Source organism: Glycine soja, chromosome 8 (assembly GCF_004193775.1).
Source record: "Glycine soja cultivar W05 chromosome 8, ASM419377v2, whole genome shotgun sequence".
Taxonomy (NCBI): Eukaryota; Viridiplantae; Streptophyta; class Magnoliopsida; order Fabales; family Fabaceae; genus Glycine; species Glycine soja.
In genome coordinates this window covers 8,374,973-8,393,143 of record NC_041009.1, presented here as the reverse complement: position 1 = coordinate 8,393,143, position 18,171 = coordinate 8,374,973, and the positions used below count along the sequence as shown (strand labels likewise).

Genomic DNA, 18,171 nt, shown 5'->3' with positions numbered 1-18,171 from the left:
GTGTTCGACAAATCTTTAAATTACGATCTCAATTCTCTACTGCCGAAGGTGTGACCTCACATACATCTTTGTATACTATTAATAAATAATAAATTTATGCGAAAATGATGTTGTTATGGCATTATTTTATGTCAAGACAAAAACATGAAATGTGGAGTATCTGCCATTTGGTTCTCTCTAATTATTGTTTGAAATAGTGGTTTTCATAGAATCATCATTCAGCTGGATTCAAATGATGCATTTAGTTAAGGAAATCTAACGCATGACACTCAATCACTATGGAGAAGCACTAAGCAAGTTGTTTGAATCATATCATATGACCAGGAGCGTAAGCAACAATAGAATGAATATAGATGATGTAATACAAAATTTATATTCATTTTAGGCATATGAAACTTGACCGTTTACGTTCAATATCATTTTACGGACAAGAATGTCAAGTACTAACTCATCTCATCTCGTGCTAGGTTTGGTTGGATTATAATAGTTTCAAATCTTAAACTCATAATTTTTTTAAGGATTTAACTTTCAATTAGCAAAAACTACTTAAGATTCAATTAATCTTACCCAAGCACGAAACATTTAAGGTGAGAAAGTTTTCCCATGTTTATTTTTTCGGTTCACAACATTTGAACTTGGAACTCTATATAAGAAAATCAATTTTTTTACTAAATGCAAGAGACGTTAGTTTAATGAAATTTATCATGTAAATGATTTTTTTTTCTTAACCTGGAATCAATTTTGAATAACAATTTTTTTTATTACAACAGGAAGAAAGTAGAGCTTATTAGGGTATTATAACATCACCAAGTAAGTATCAAAACTATATGAAAGAGGTTACAAATTTGTAAACGATTTACTCGTGTGACTTGAGTTTTATAAAGAAGTTACAAAATCTTTTTAGCCTTCTTAGACAAGTTAAAATAAACTTACACTTCTATAATCACCATGAAATCTAGAGGCTAAATCATCACTTATATCATGAAAGATGAAAAATAGTAATCAAGAGACTTTAAGAGTTAGATTTATGTGTTTTATCTTTACATGAAAGAGAATAGCAATTTAAAAACTTTAAGATTTAGTTATTTTTACTTATATGATGTTAAATTTTTTTATTTTTATTGGATGTGGGACTTTATTTCACATTTATACTTCAATAATTCAATTTCTACCAATAAAAAAGAGTAATAATTGCAAGGGAAAAAACAGAGGAAACAGGTTGGAGTTTTATGCACCCTCTTCTAGGGAATTTGTTAGCTTTGTGCTTTGATGACCTCGTAAAGAAAAGAGAAATTTTGAAATTTCAAATTGTTTCAGATGCAGAAAAATCACAAAGGTTTAGGCTCTAGGCTTTTTAGAGGTTTATGGCCCAATAAAGGTGAATTTTTTCAAATTGGGCTTCTCGACTTAACATTATTTTTAGAATTAAGTTTTACAAAAGTAATGTAAGTAGAAAATCATAATACACTAATTGACATATTCAATTAAATAAAAATACTTGATTATTTTATAAATACATATATTGCTTATATAATAACATTAAGAATTTCATATGGTGACTATTGTTTAACAGAAAAATAATTCTAAATTAAACTATAGCAATAATTAATAATAACATTAAAATTACATATTATACTAAAAAAATAAAATTTAGTTCCTAAGTCTCATAGTTTTAAGATTTGTTAATTGAATTTTATGCATTATACCCAATTCTTAAATCGCTTTGTTGCCATCCCTCCTTAAATATCATCATATTTTGTCTGTCATCTTAGGCCCAAAAAGCTTTCATTCCAAAAGCCTGATAGACCCCCCTTTGCTTTGCCTGCCGAAACAGTGAAACACTTGCTGCTGTGGATAATAACAAGAAAAAGCTACAGTGTAGAAAATAGTTGCTGACCTCATTATCTGTCAGAGGAACACTGGCTTATATTATAAAATAAAAATCTAAATTCAGATAGGCAAAGGGAACTAACTAGTTAATGCAGATGTGATCAAATTTTCCAATAAAAATGATAAAATAAAAATCTTCATCTAATTAAATAAAAATGACAAAAAAAGAGTAAAGAGTTGAAAAATAATTTATTTCCTTTCCCCTCTCTTTTTGTTGTTGAAAAAGAATGAGATGGGGAGGGTAGGTAAATTGGGTACTCTTTCTATACTAACACTATAAAAGATGAGGCCCACAAGTGCTCTTGAGTAGAGTATGGAGTGTGGATCCCCTAGGGGCACCAAAGCATAAATGCTCACTTGGATAGTTGTTGTTGGAAGTGGCCTACCATTACCTATAGGCTATAGCATAGCATGCTTGGACATATCTATTGTTCAAGAAATATATCAATATTGCTATCAAAGGCCATTTTGTCAAGCTTCACAAATCTCCAGCCCTCAGTTTTTTAAGTTTGACATTGGCACATGACATGGCTATTTACTAACTTTGCAATGTGAAGGCTTTGCCAAGAGAAACATAACTGAAACCATGTGGTCTAATTAGTGCTAGCCATCTCTTGTTAATTATTATATCCGATCTTTTGCCAATTAATTTAATTATTTTTCCTGTGCAATGTTGAAGGGGTAGCAGTACCTATTTTCCATTAGTGCAATGCAGCACACAGTGAAATATTTTAGCATATGCCAACCTGGGTGGTCGTCGTCACACATGCTTCATTGTTCATTTGTTCAGCACATTTCACTTTCATATTATGATATTATTCCTAACCAAGTCCCCACTGTAATACCATAATACCACACGAAATATCTTCTTACAAATACAACTCTGTCATTGTTATTGTGATGTTAGTCCCATGACCATGAAGATTTCATATTTTTTTTACAAATAGAGTAGCACTTGTAGGGCAAAAAAGTTGCTCATTAACTATTAACTGATTCTCTACTTTCATGGAGATTAGTCTCAACGTCTCATGACCTCCAACTATAAAAATATCTTGCTTTCCGCAAAAAAAATAAAATAATTTAAACCTCATGCAAACTATTCAAATCCCCTACACAATGCCGATCCTAGTGAGTTTGATTAAGATTCCATAAACTTATCAAGAGAATAACCAAACATAACGTAAGGAAGAGAGAGTTCATAAAAAGTGAATAATTCCTAGAACATGCTGAAAATAGCTCTCACTTTTGAAAACCATGCGTTTAAAAGTAAAACCAAGATGAGATTGATTTTAAACATTCGGTTTGCATTATGTATTTTTTTTTAATCTTATTTCCTATTTTCTCCATACCAGATGTGAAAAATCAGCTTTTTTCCCCAAAAAATCTCAACCTAGCCATGAAGGTGCAGAAGGGGATTGGACTCAATGTGAGGAGCCTCATTTTAAATAAAATTTTAACGCATTACATAATAAATAAGATACGAATGCTCAGGTTGGGTGTTCTGTATGAACCATTTGCTGTGAAATCCGACTAAAATCAAAAGAGAAAGCCAACAAAATATAATCAATTTGTTTCAAAGCCTCAAGCAGTTGAATACAAAAGCTTTACCCTATTAGGTGAGATTGGCTAGGTAGATCACACAATATTATTCGGCTCAAATAAAGACTAAAGTTTCAGTAATATTATTTGCTATGAGATCCACTTCCTTCAACTTCTTGGAATATGATAAAATTGTTGCAGAAAATATAATAGGAATTAGAAAATAAACAGCTTTTGGGAAAATATTCCTCAGAAAATTACTAAGATTTTCGAAGTAGTTAAAATTTGCAACTTCCAAAGAAGCTTGAGGCAACCACACCACAAAAACCATTTATTAGTAGTAGAGTCAAGACTTTATAAACCCCACACAAGAATTTTATCTTTCCAATGTGGGACTGAAGAAGTCCCTGCAATTGATAACTAAACTAAAATCTATATTAAATAGACTTCGTAACAAATAGGCATCAAAATCCCAAAGAATATGTCGAGTTGCAGTTGTATGTTCTCAAAAACAAAAAAAGTTAGACATTTTCATTATCAAGCTAGTCATACCATATGTTACAAAGAAAGTAAATAAAAAGCATTTTAAAAGTGTAACAACAATGATCATAACTACAGAGGAAAGCTCATAAATGAAACAAAACAGGATTAGATGGAAAAAGGAAATTAAGAAGAATAACATACAGCCACTTGAGACGCTTTCCTAGCTTCCTTCATCCATTCAGTGGACAGTAACTGTCAAGTTTTGATGCCTTGAACACCTCTTGCACATCCAGTAATGACCTCACAGCCCCTATTATAAGGATTAGCTGGTCTTGCATGAAAATTGTAGTAAGAAGCTCCTGCTCTATCACATGGAACCATGCCCCTCTTCAGTGTCTCATAGCTAATGTACTTTATGTGCTGCACACCTTCCAGAACTCTCCTATTGCTCTCTCAGTCCATTTCTGGCTCTGCCAAACACTCTCCAATGCTTTGGTGCAAACCCTTTTGGTCATCACTTCAGTTTCACTCAAATTGATGAGGTCCACAACTGATAGGCCATTGCAGATTGGGAGAAGGGTGTGAAGCAGAAGAACAAGTGCCAAACATGGGAAAGTCATGACAATGAATCTGGGTTGGGACATTGTTCTGTGCTGTTTTCAGTTTGTTGTTAAGTTGTGGAAGTGAATGTGAGAGGCTTAATGGGTGGATAGTCATAAATTGGACAGTGTACAACTCTCTCCCGTGTTCGTGCAAAAAGGTAGAACAAAAAAAAATGAAAAATGTTTTTAAAAGTGAATACATAAAATTATATTTTTCTTTAAATTTAAATATGTTAAGACTATGATAGGTGTATTTCAAATTAAATAAATATTAAGGAATTTATTTCTTAATCCATTTATAAAAAATATTGCACAAAGTTACAACTAGACAACTAGTTAATAATATTAAAGATATCATGCAGTGAACTTAATATGAAAAATGATCAATGAACACATATGTACTATTTAACACCTAGAAAGATAAAGAAAGAGAAGAGAGAGAAAATACTGTATACACCTATGAACTATGTGTTATTTAACACATCTGTGCTATCATATTTTACTTTATTTATTTTGTCGAGATTCTTATCTGTTATTATTCGAATTCTATTTTGTAGTAGTCATATTTGTTGTCTTGTAGGTACTTTTTCCATTACTAGACGTATTTTCTTCTTGGTCTACATGTTGCTTTCCATAACTAGTTTTAATCTTGCTTCAAACTCTTCTTGTGAAGTTGCTACTGCTAATTTTGCAATTATTTTTTTCTGCTAATCTCGTCATACAAATTATTTTGACAAACAAGAAATAAGTATGCCCTCTTATATGTATCAATCACGTTAGTCTTTGATTTTACAAATTCTTTACTTTAGTTTCCAAACTTGTAATATCATTCATTTCAGATCTTTTTCGTTTCATTTTTCATTATCATTTTATAAAATCTATAACTAAAATGAAAAAAATTGTAACATTAGAGACTAAACTGACTAACAAATACAGTTTCAAAAACTAAAAGTTGGGTTACTCATAAAATAGACGCATTTCTAGTTTAGAGTGTATTTGGTAATTTCTAAAATTCAAATAAGTAGGTAAAATGGAATTAGTTTTAAAATCACGAGTGAATCACTGACTATCGGTGAAATTTTAGCCAGGGGAGACTTGGCTTCTTAAAATATTCAACCCGCAAAAGTTATGAAACTAACATGATTTGAAGACAACATACAATTCCTGCAAGCGAAAATAAACCGTTGTAGTTCGTGCGTTGTATACAGTATGTAGCAAGAGAAAATATAGACGTCAATGTGCGTTCTGAACAAAAGTTTCCATGCTGTGTTAATTGGAATTCCATTGTGTAGTGGAAAGTAAAGCTGGTCTATTCAGCAAATACTTACTGCACATCTCTCTACGCAAACATGAAGAAAAAAAATTCCATAATCAAGACTTTTATGTTTACAGGAATACGTTTGAAAGACAATCAGAAATTGAATATTTACAACAGTTAATTAACATTGTATCCATCAGTCCCCAAAGCTGGTAAACATTTCGGATTTTTCACAAGATAAATCAGGTAGTAAGCCCGAATAGTTTCAAGCCCTTGCGACACAATTTGGTGTCAACTGTCAACTGTGAAGTTTCAGATCATATTGTGTATTAGTCATGAAAAATTCATATAAAAATAGTTCAACTGTTCTCCAAGACAGCATGCCCAACTCAAAGTGTGAGTTGATCCATGTTCTTAATGTTTCTAGAGATTCCATGAGTTGACCGTCCTTCGTCTTGTTCATCATATGGGTTTGCTCTGTAGTTGGATATTGCCTCTTCATTGTCAGAACAGCCTGGCCTTTCAGTAAGAAACTGTTCCCAGAAAACATCATTCACCCTGTCTGGAGGAGCTGGGTTAACTTGGTTGTTACTTGGAGCCTCCTGTGATGAAGCTAAATTGGTAGCCTCAGCAGCTACATTTAGGTTTGAGGAAACACCACTATCAGATTCTTTACCATTGGCAAAAAATCTTGATTCTGCCAATTTTCCAATTTCTTGACAGTCAATTTGGGGTGATCTGGCTGAGTATGAATTTCTGTTCACTTGCAATGGACAAGATGCCAGAGTTAAGTTTAGTTGGCAGGATAAACTATCGCCTTCTTCACTACTTGGCTCCAAAGAGATCAGTTTTGAGCTCTCAGCAGTTGTTGCTCTTCGTGATAAACATGAATCCATCTTAAAAGTAAAAGAAGCCCCAGTATCTGCAAGCTCTAATGTTTCAGGTGCAAATGTAAGAGCTGTTCTTGTCTGCACTCCTCTTGGTTCTACTTCAGACAGCTTTTTCTGTGAGCTTTCCCCATCTTCATTTGAACTCTGTGTGCTACGTGATACCAAGTTCATATCTGAAACAGCAGGTGACAACTCCAGTCTGAGTTTATTCGAAAAATCTTGACGGAAAACATTTCCAAATTCCATTCTAAAATTGCTATGATTGTCCACCAAGCTACTTTCGGCAACTGGTTGCACGTGATCAACCTGAGGCAATCTCCTTTTCTTATATGCAGATAAATCCATGGACTCAATTTTGCGTGAAAGATGTTCAACGAAAGTAGGATTCTGAAGAGCCTTCTCAAAGAAGTTCAGCAATTGTTTCTGCCTCTTGTCAACACCATCTAATCGCTGCAGAAAATCTTCTAGCTTAGGCTTTGCTGTTGACTGATGTTGTTTGAAGTTACGAATATTGGATTCAAGAGAATTTTTCTCACGGGAAAGTTTGTCTATTTCTTCCTCAAATGCTGCCCTTTCTGGATCTACAAGAGAACCTGGAGGATGACTATGACTGTGGATAGGTTTCCTGCGATGTATATTCTTGAGAAGATGCTTCTGATCTTTCAGAAACTCATCATTAGCAAATTCCCATCGCTCTGGATGTATTTTTCTAAATCCCTGATAACAGAGCAATATCAATAGACAAAAACAAATAAAACCAAATAATGGTTTTATTAAATGCTTGAAAATATGTATTAAAGAAAAAAAATAAACGCCCACAAAGAATAATTTATCTTTCAAGCAATAAGATCTATAATTTTCTAAAATTTACCATTAAATCCTTACAAGTATATACTCTTTACAAGAAAGAAACCCTCTGGAAAGCAAAAGTAGGCAGTGTTTGAGTTGTGGGAAAGTAATATTAAAGAACTGAAATTATGGTCAGAGTTTATAGTAAATGGAGAAATTTTGAGGACTAAAGTTCCAAGGCAACCCATGGATAAAAAAATAAACCAGTAACACAAAAGTACTATTAGCCTCACACAAATAGGGATCTAGGAAATAGGAAGTAACTCTAGCAAGAGCATCACACTTTCTAGAGTTTGATTGCACTCAAAGTTGAAATTCAATTCTGTCCATAAATAGTACAGAGCTATAGAATATGCATGGGTCTCTTAAAGTTAAAATGCAACCTGAATGGGCTTACACAGTAATCATAGCCAACAACATTTCCAAAGACAGAAAATTAAAGCCCAAATATCCTTTTATGACTAAATATCCATAAAAGAAACTAAGGCATTCAACTACAAGCACAAAAATAGCAGCTTTCAAGAACAAGTAATCAGTACCTCTGTGGTAGCATGAGCTTTGGTGACAATATTGGTTTATAGCAAGGGTTGGGGAGCTCAAATAAGGTACATGAGGGAAGTATTGGGTGATTTAAAAGAAAATAATTTAGTTGCAAATAAAAATAAATGTCAATTTATGAGAAAATTTGTTGAGTATCTTGGGCATATTATCTTAAGGAAAAGGGTTCCTAGTTGGCTACAGACACAAAAATGATCAAGAGTGTTAGAATGGCCTATTTCAAGAATTCTAAAGGGGATTCAAGGGTTCTTGGGTTTAACAAGAAATTACCAAAATTTGTAATAGGATAATGGCAAGATGGCCAAACCTTTAACTGATTTGACCAAGAAACATGGCTTTCATGAAGTTGAAAGATGTGATAATAACAACTCCAGTATTAAGGAGACAGGATTTTTCAAAGGAATTTGTGATTGAATATGCCTTTTGGAGGGGCCTAGGGTTAGTGAATAGTGACAAAAACCCATCCAAACCTTCTTACACGAAGGAACTAATAGGTTTGGCTTTAGTTATCTAACATTGGCAGCCTTACCTTTTGGGGAGTCATTTTTTGGTCTATTGTAATTATAACCAAAGAAGAAAGAATTGTTGCAGTAGTGAGTAACAACCCCAGATCAGTAGTGTTGTTGGTCGGTCAAAATGTTAAGGTACCAGTTTGAGATGAGATACAAACTGGTTATGAGAATACAAAGTGTCTACTGGAGCTCTTTTCCTTCCCTTTGCTAGTAATTATGTCTTTACTTCCAAATTCAGTTCATTTTTAATATCAGATTAACACAAAAAGAACATTATAGTCCTTATTGCAACCAAGAACTTAAGGAAAATGCTATTATAAAATTGAGCATTTTCACCAATTGATCAAATAAAGTGCCAGGGAATATGTGCTTAGGACTGAAAATAAAGAACTGAGTGCAAAACATCAAGTGCATAAACACTCAACAGTTCAATAGCACAGCCCAAGAAGAGTATTGAAGTATTATTAGGCATCTATTTTTTGTTAAGACCTGCTAATAGACATACATGAACTGATATGCACCTCTGTCAGCCATCTTTTTCTGGATAAAGAAAAACAATTATGGTGGAGGAAGAAAGTTTAAAGGTAAAGTAACAAATCCTATTCATGAAAACAACCGAAAATGCTCTAGCATGAATTTTTCATCATGTTTGGTAATTTATAATACAATATTCTCTAGTGCTCCTGGAATTCCCAACGGTTTCCAAAACACAACATTAAAAAGTGCCACTCTGTGAAACGACAATATAAGAAAACCGCCAAATTGTCATGCTAGTGACACCTGAAACATAAGCGGTATTAAATTCACTTTTGGAGAACCAAGGGAAAAGCATATATATGTTTTTAGAAACCGCTTTATACTTTTTACTATTAGCCGTTGACTGGTATTAAACTTATAAGAAGAATCCAAAAAATAGAGAAAGAAAAATTATTATGAGATCTAATGATCTATATTGACGTTTGTTATAGATACCAACCACTATTTTAAGATAGGTCAAGTATTAGTGTACAACAACCATCGCTTGCAGCCTACTATGATTGCTAACATTGTAAGACTCATAAAACACTTAAGAATCGTATCTTAATATTCTAATTCTAATAATTATTCATCATGCATACCTTGTCAATAATAGAATAGCAGAATCCAGGATTAAGAACCTTTGAACACATTTGGTGATTTGGAAATTCATAAGTATGTGCTATATATCAGGGAGTTGCAGAAGACTAAGAAACCTTCTCTGATGCAGGTCAAGTCCTATACTACCAGATTCTTATTACCTTCTGCTGAGTGTCATAATTTTCTGGCGCTTGAGCAAGGAATACCCCAAGGCACAGCATTCGATTTTTCTGATCACCTTCCTCGATGACGTCCGAGTCCAATTACCCCAATTCACAATCCAAAAAGAAACCTATCTTTAAACCTTGTCGATCTCTTTAACCCTAAGTAACATATATCTTCAAATAGACTCTATGAGATTCAAATTGAAGCTCTCTCTATCTCCCTATACATTTTTCTCCATCTCACATCATCATCATTCATCATACACATGCAACATTACAATTCAGCTCAGTGCCAATATCCAACAACAACGATTACAAAAAATTAGTCAAATCCGGCGATCAACATTTTATTGCAAAGGCACAATCAATACATGCAAACAATTAAACGGAAGACATAAATCAGAAGAACGAATTAGAATCCAATTAAAACGAAGGAAGCGCGCCATGAATCCGAAGGCGAAACAAAGGAATCGAAAAACTTACGTAGGTATTGAGCTGGCGGATGAAGCTGGAAAAGTTGTTGTGCTTGAAATAGGTCGGGAGAAGGAGGCGAGCGAACTCGGGAGGGTTCCACACGACGAAGCTGTTGTTGGTGGAGCTCCAAGAAACGATGTCGTTGGTGGAGGCATCGTCCACCATCTCGTAGGTCTTGAGAAGGAACGGCGCCGGACCACCGGCGGATTGTGGCGCACCGTCCATTTCGGAATGGAATTGATCTTTCCAGAACCTCAGAGAGAGAGAGAATTGAGTAAAAGAAGAAAACCTGGAATTTGCAACTACGCTGACGCTATGCACTTTAGAGAGAGAAAAAGCGGTTTTGTTTGACTTCAACAGCCTGCTGCAGGTTGTTGGGGATTCCTACCCACCTTGAAAAATGGAATATATATTTTAAAATAAATAATTATTTTCATTTTTAAATATATGAACGTTTAAAAAATTTATTCCTAAAAATAAAAATTTAAACTTTAGTTCTCAGGAAAAAATACAACAAAATTATCACCATTCACGAAATAACCTACATGACATATGGTCCTCCGGGAATAAAAATGTCTATTTATTTCTATTTTTATCTTTTTTTTTCCTCTCTCTCTCTAGTCGATTAGTACATTTAAACTCATACGTAAGGTTTTGTTTTGTTGAGTTCAGGTAAATAAAAATATGTAGCGGGAGAAATATTTGATATTTTCATCAGTTATAAAACTTTTTTACACCAACCATAGTTATACATTGATCTATGACCTGGGAAAAAAATATGCGGGTGATTTTTTTCTTATAAGAATATATGGGTAAATTTAAGCATGGGAGATTAGGATTATGTTGTATAAAATTAGCTGAAAACTAATAAATTAGTTGGAAGTTAAAAAATTAATTTATTAAAATTAAGTGTGTGATAAAATTAGTTTTTGAAATAGTTAAAAAATATAAAATAACTTAAAAATAATAAAATAATGATTTGCTTAAAAAGGATAAATAATAAATTTGATAAATATATTAAAAATAAATAAAAAGAGAATATATGAAGAAATAAATAATATTTTAAAAAATATTACTTTAAGTAGTGTTTAAAAAAATGTTAAAAATTATTTAAAAAAACTTCTTTATCAAACAACTAAATAAACTTTTCTGTTAATAAAAAAACTAAAAATCAATTCAAATATTTTGACAAATATAATTTAAGAGTGCAAAAATGCTCACTAAGTTTGAAGAGAAAGCAAGAAAAAGTAATTTTTGTAGCATTAAATTTAGAGGAGTTTCAAGAAAATATTTTTTAACACACTTGATTGTACTATTCATGAAAAATTATAAAAGATATTTATTAATTAAAGTATGAGACCTTCTAAGATTTCAAATTTTCAAATAAATTTTAACATTTATAGAAGAAAGTATGTTCAAGATAACGTATTAATAAAATTTGGATGTTTTAAGATTTTTTTAGAAGTGGGTTTAATCTAGTGACCCTAGATAATATAGTATATTGAATAAGTTGTTGTTATTAACTATTATGGATATTTGAATGCACAAGTGTATTTGCAGAGTAAAATCTTTTACATCATTTGTAAAAGTCTTATTTGTATAATCTATATATATATATATACATATATATATATATATATATATATATATATATATATATATAAAGTTAATGATTCATGTTTTAAGATACTGAAAAAATTATTATTTAATTATTATTTTACTTAAAAAACTTAGGATGCATGATTTGCAAATCACACACTCTCAAAAAAGAGATAATAATTAAAAAATTACAAGTCTTAAAAGTTATTGTTAATGTAGTATTTAATACTTTCTCACACATTTTAGTGTTAGTTTAATTAATAAATAACATATTTTATTCACATAAACTTTTTATACGAGACTTCCAATCATAAAGATTATGTTATTGTTATTTGTCAATTTCAGATGACTTAATAAAGTCTCATTCTGATGGATATTTTGCGAATCCTTTTTTTATAAAATCCTATAAACACCCAAATTTTAGACATAAAATTTTCACATCCTAACACCCATTTAACCACACGAGATTGCAACAAAGTTTTACACAATACAACATACTCTAAAATCATGTCCAAAACCTCTAAAATCACCGAGCAAGAACCGATTGCAAACTCAACTAGTCATAAACAAAATAAAAAACTGAAAATGGAACAACAACAACAGTCCCAAAATCGTTGATCTGATTCATTACCATCAAACAAATTAAATTAAGATTGGAGAAAAAAATAATTAATATATTAATATACCTTAAAGTGGTCGGGATTATTCCTTAAAAGTTAAAATTGTTATTGTAGTAGGCCAAAATCACCGATCATCAATCTATCATAAATTCATGAGTTAGTCACAAAATAGATAATATGAGATGAGTGACATCACGTGGTCTTCAAAGACTTATCAACGTAGTGCATAAGTCCTTTAGAATTTAACAAATCCTCCGAAAACTTGTCAAGACAACAAAACTATCAAATTTTTTGTATGTAAAATCCTGGAATTCAATGGGAAGACCGAAGAGGGAGAGAAACTGAAATAGAGGTTTAGGAAGAAAGTGTTGAACAATTGTTAGAGAAGGTTAATTAGAAAAAAAATATATAATGGGATTTTAAATGTAAAAGTTGGAAGTGGATACATTAAGATTTTTCTAGAAAGATTAAATAAAAAATCATATTTTTCATATAAATATGATTTTAAAATAATTAATAAGATTTAATATTTTAAAATGTCTAACAAATGCCACAACATTATCACGAAAATATACAATAAACTAGGAAGTTGGCTCATGCTCCATGCAACTAGAGAGATAAAAGAAAAAAAAAAGATAAATGAAAAATATTGTTTAAAAATTCTATAAAATTTTACTATATTTATATTATCGTATTATCTTTAAATTTAAAGTAAATTAAAATATTTATATATATTAATTTGATTTATTAAAAATATATGCTAGAGTGATTTAATTTAAATAATTATAGTTATCTGGTATATTTATAGGATTTAAAAAAATGATATTTTCATTATCTTTAAACAATTTGTTTAGAATAAAAAAAATATTTTCATGAGACACAAAAATTATGTTTTAAGTCTTTAAATTTAATTTGTTTTTATTATATTTGTCATTTTTTTATTATTTTTAACCTCATTCGTTAATTATGAGAAAATTTTGTTAATAAATTTAATAAAAAACTTTATTTAGGAAATAAGAAACAAAGGAAAAAAGATATATTTAAATAGTGATATAATTTTTTTTGTCAAAAAGTTATATATTTTCTAGATTTACTTAATAAAACTTTAAATTTTAATTTAGTTTATTGAAATTTAATATAAACAATTTTACATACATATACTCTAAAACAGTCATTTGAATGAAGAATGGAGAATAATAACAAGTTAAAAGAAATCAATAACAATATTTTAGAAGAAAAAAAAGAAAATTCATATGTTTATACAACTGAAAAGAAAAATGAAGTAAACTCCTTCATGTTATTGTAACTGAGGACACTCTCTCTGCCACGTACTCTTAAATTTAATTCACATTTCATTGATCGTCTTACACACGTGGGGATTATTTCAGTGGCGTGAAACTTCCAGAAGAACTCAAAGTCACTCCTCTTCTGCTTGCCCTCTTTCGCTTCCTGCAAATCTTTCTGAGGTACGTTCTTTCACGTGGGGATTAAATATTTCAAGTTTACTACTTTGATTTTCGTTTTATCTTAGTATTTGTTTTCTCTCTACCTATCTTCAGAATCGAGTCACAGACTAGAGCTAAATCAGCATAGAGGTACGCGTCATTGGTTTTTTGCCCTAATTTTATTTATATGGTTGAATGCTTTATCTTAGGGTTTTATTCAAAATTAGTGTCACATATTTCATGTAAAATTCAATCAAGTCTGGTTTAGGAGTGTTCCTATCTACTTTTTCATGAACAACTATAGGCTGACCAGTGAATTAAGCCATTCGTTTTGTTTTTCATAGTTTGTGACTAAGACTTTCTCTTCCCCTCATTCATGGCTTCGTGCCCTAGCCTCGTAATGTTATTTATATGGCTGAATGCTGTGGCTTAGGGTTTTCTTCAAAATTAGTTTAACATTTTTTTATGTGAAATTTCAACCAAGTCAAGCCGTAGTGTGTTCTGTTCTGCTCAGTGATCAAAGATCTGCATCAATAGCGCACTTTAGCAGCGCAAAGCGGCCACTGTAAAGTTTTGAATAACGGTGTAGTGGCTGCAATCACGGCCATAATAGTGGCTCTATCGGTGATAAGTGGCGCTAGATTGAGGCTTCTTTGAAAACCCATTTTCCCCCTCAAAACAGCATGGTTTTTGGGTTGGGTGTGTGGTCTTAGTGCACAGTTGAGATATTCCTCCCCTTTTTAAGAATTTGAAAATCCCTAATTGGATCTAGTTTCTCTCGCTTTTGTCTACTGTGTGACACTCACTATTTGACTAACTTCCGTGCATATCCGGCAGTATTTCTGGCAACACTCACCTTCCATATTTTTCTCCTTTGAACTCTGAACCTCTGTTCTTTTCTCTGTGCAACACCCACCCTCACTGTTTATTGAATGTTTAAGATGCTTTGTATCTGAAATTTGAAATATGAACGTGCCTTTGAATTTTGTTTGTTTTCTTGACTTGTATTGTTATTTACTTGTATTTTATGTTTTGCTTAAAATCTATGACCTTTTATTATTGATGAACATGTCATGAATGTTGAGTATTTATCATAGTGCCAATCTCGCTATGAACTATACTGCCATAGCATTTTTGGGGTAGGCCACTATGGATTGCTGCCTGAGATTGATAACTATGCTTACTTCATAACTTGTACCAAATAATATGTACCATTTATATTGCTTGGGAGAATGTATGGAAATTGACTCTTTGATGCCATGTTTTCCTTGAACAGATACAAAAATGCCAAAAGTAAAGACAAATCGTGTTAAATACCCAGAGGGCTGGGAATTAATTGAGCCTACACTCCGTGAACTTCAAGCAAAGATGAGGGAAGGTTGGAAATTTACATCATGTTCTTAGTAGGTTTTATTATGTTCTTTCTGAAATCAATGAAATGAATAGTTTTATATCCTTTATGTGGCAGCTGAGAATGATCCGCATGATGGCAAAAGAAAATGTGAGACCTTATGGCCTATATTTAAGATTGCACACCAGAAGAGCCGCTACATATTTGATCTATACCATCGGAGGAAGGAAATTTCTAAAGAACTGTATGAATTCTGTTTAGATCAAGGATATGCTGACCGCAATCTAATTGCAAAATGGAAGAAGGTACCTGAAATTAGTTCTTTTATTTTATTTTTTTAAAACTGGTTTTCTTTTTCTATTGCTTTTTACATAGGAGGAAATTCATTAAAGAGAAAAGAGAAGCACAACTAGGAGGAGGATAAGAAATCTGCTAGTTACCAAAAAAATAAAAGAAATTCTCCAAAACAAATAAGACTAATGCAATAAAATGAGCCAAAAGCTGGTTGAAAGGTCTATTATGAATTTGCAACAAACCATTTGCATTAACCATGTTAAGTACCACTGTCCTAACCAAGGACTTGGCTTTTGAAGAGATGTTTGAATTTTAAAATGGATTAATCAAGTAGAAACCTAGGTTAGGCGTGTGTATGAAATTGATAGAAAGCTTTACAGGAGAAAATACTGGAAGAGTCCATGATCCAAACTCTTCTAACTAACTTAGTTGGGGGAGAAAGAGACTCAAGTAAAAGTGTAAAAGCAAAAGGGATTGTAGTTCACTATATTACCCATATTAAAATATCCAAGTAAATTACAGTCCCTTTGTAAATAATGATCTTAGATTCTTAGCCTTAGATTAGAAATGGCTAATGAGCAAACTTCACAAAGTAGATAGTTGAAACATGCAGGAAAAGTCTCTGAAAAAGGAGCACTCCCTATCTAAGCTTCCTCTCCAAAGTTGACAAGGATTCCATCACCCAAACAATAGACATGTATTCCTGCAAAAAAACCTTCCAATCCCAAAATCTAATATGAGCAGTGTTGCTCACTTGGTTAGCATGCCACCTGTTCTGATGGGTTGTACTTGCTCTTAGTCTTATATACTTGGTGAGTTGGTGCCTCTTGGCATTAGTCTCCAAAGGAAAGTGCCAAAGTCATTTAACCTCTGAAAGGAATGTTTGTGTGTTAAGATGCCAAATTACCAACCCCTAATCCCCCTTCATTTTAGGCCTATGAAGAACCTCTCAAGTCCCAACTAATAAAATGTTCTCTTCTCTGTTTTCCCACAGCCGATCCATGTTTGTATCATTGGGTCACTCTGAACTCACATTGTGTGATATTCAGTACTGTTGAAATTAGGAAGTATGTTATTTCTATACTCATATTTGTGCCTTCTCCGAGATGTTAATTGTTGTAAGGTTATTGTTACTTGGTAGCAAAAAATGTTAAAAAAATAGTGTCGTTTTACTTTCACCAAGATTTTATTTCATTTGTGCATTCTATGTGTAGTTTTCTTGGATTTTGAGTACTTAAATCATTATGTTTTTGGTCTGAATTGCAGCCTGGTTATGAACGTCTTTGCTGCCTGAGGTGCATGCAGCCACGTGATCACAATTTTGCCACCACTTGTGTTTGCAGAGTACCCAAGCAACTTAGGGAGGAGAAGGTCATAGAGTGTGTTCACTGTGGATGCAAGGGTTGTGCAAGCGGGGACTAATTGAATATCGATTCTAGTTTTAGTTGCCAATGGAAGGTTTCTTAGAATTACTTTCTTTGTGCTTTTAGCTTAATGTTGTCTGAAACCCTCACCATGGGACACCACTTCTCCAGGTTGTATTACTGTCTACTAAATGAGTGCTATATATTGGGAACATTGGTTACATATTAGGGTGTGTTTGGTTTGCATTTTCATTTTCTGTTTTCATTTTCTGAAAACTGTTTTTATTTTCAAAAGATTTAAATTCTGAAAATATGTTTGGTTTGATTTCTTGTTTTCTGTTTTCATGAAATAAAAATACTGAAAATTTATGATATATTGATTTATTGTCTTTTTGTATTTTTAGATTTGCTTAAAACTACATTTATTGTCACCGCAATTTCATTTTAACCAAAATGAGGTTTCTGTTCTCAACTGAAAATACTGAAAACGAAAATTTTTTGTTTTCATTTTCTAGTTGTTTACTGTTTTCATTTTTACTGAAAATGTTTTCAGAAATCAAACCAAACACATTTTCATCACCGTTTTCTATTTTCAGTGAAAATGAAAACAAAAAACAACCAAACTAAACACTCCCTTAGTTATCTGCCTAGTTCAAAATCTGACGGGAGCTTTGTACCTTTTCATTGATTAGCCTAATATGGTGTACTTTTGCTCTATACTTCAAAGCTTTAATGCTGCTTTGGTTAAGATTGGAGCCAAGCTGGACAAACTCCAAAGTTTTTATTTTTTATTTTTTAAAGAGATCAATTTTGTGAGGGGAACATTGTAAAAGTCATAGCATTATTCTGAGATAAATATATTTTTATGTCATTCTCCCAGTCAAATCATTTGAGGAGTAAATCTTTAAATACAACAAATGAAGTTTGGAGTGTTGTTTCAACTTAAGATTAAGAATTTGCTTGTTTTGGAGTCAATTTATTTAGAGCAGTTCTTGAAAACAATTTTTTAAAATATAATCTTTCAAAATGTGATTAGAAGGAGATATCTGTTTCATATAGTAATTAATTATATTTTGAAGAATATTCTTGAAAACATTCTGATGAAAAATGTGATTACCGAGTAAACTAAATGTGGATCAAATGGGGGAAAATTTGCTCTCAAG

At 32.0% G+C, this 18,171-nt stretch overlaps 2 protein-coding genes and 1 pseudogene across 5 annotated transcripts; 1 reads left to right on the top strand and 2 right to left on the bottom strand.

The window, feature by feature from the left end:
* Positions 1–3,980: 3,980 nt before the first annotated feature.
* Positions 3,981–4,657, bottom strand: LOC114422579 (annotated as a pseudogene).
* Positions 4,658–5,806: 1,149 nt separating this feature from the next.
* LOC114421646 (heat stress transcription factor A-5-like) lies at positions 5,807–10,687 on the bottom strand. Of its 3 annotated transcripts, XR_003668559.1 has the most exons (3): positions 10,345–10,687; positions 6,065–7,379; positions 5,807–6,023 (listed from the first exon to the last, which is right to left on the bottom strand). XR_003668559.1 is itself a non-coding variant. In XM_028387690.1 (2 exons), the coding sequence occupies exons 1-2, from the start codon at positions 10,558–10,560 to the stop codon at positions 6,162–6,164; spliced, it is 1,434 nt and encodes a 477-aa protein (XP_028243491.1). In that variant the 5' UTR covers positions 10,561–10,687; the 3' UTR covers positions 5,807–6,161. The 3 variants fall into 3 exon arrangements, 2 of the variants coding, with proteins under 2 accessions (XP_028243491.1, XP_028243492.1); XM_028387690.1 differs by having other exon boundaries at positions 5,807–7,379; XM_028387691.1 differs by lacking the exon at positions 10,345–10,687 and adding an exon at positions 9,700–10,338 and having other exon boundaries at positions 5,807–7,379.
* A 3,151-nt stretch (positions 10,688–13,838) lies between these two features.
* LOC114422790 (protein BUD31 homolog 2) lies at positions 13,839–17,236 on the top strand. 2 transcript variants are annotated; one of them, XM_028389319.1, is made up of 5 exons: positions 13,839–14,020; positions 14,114–14,149; positions 15,276–15,377; positions 15,468–15,655; positions 16,911–17,236. In XM_028389319.1, the coding sequence occupies exons 3-5, from the start codon at positions 15,284–15,286 to the stop codon at positions 17,064–17,066; spliced, it is 438 nt and encodes a 145-aa protein (XP_028245120.1). In that variant the 5' UTR covers positions 13,839–14,020; positions 14,114–14,149; positions 15,276–15,283; the 3' UTR covers positions 17,067–17,236. The 2 variants fall into 2 exon arrangements, with proteins under 2 accessions (XP_028245120.1, XP_028245121.1); XM_028389320.1 differs by lacking the exon at positions 14,114–14,149 and having other exon boundaries at positions 13,920–14,020.
* The last annotated feature ends 935 nt before the right edge of the window (positions 17,237–18,171 follow it).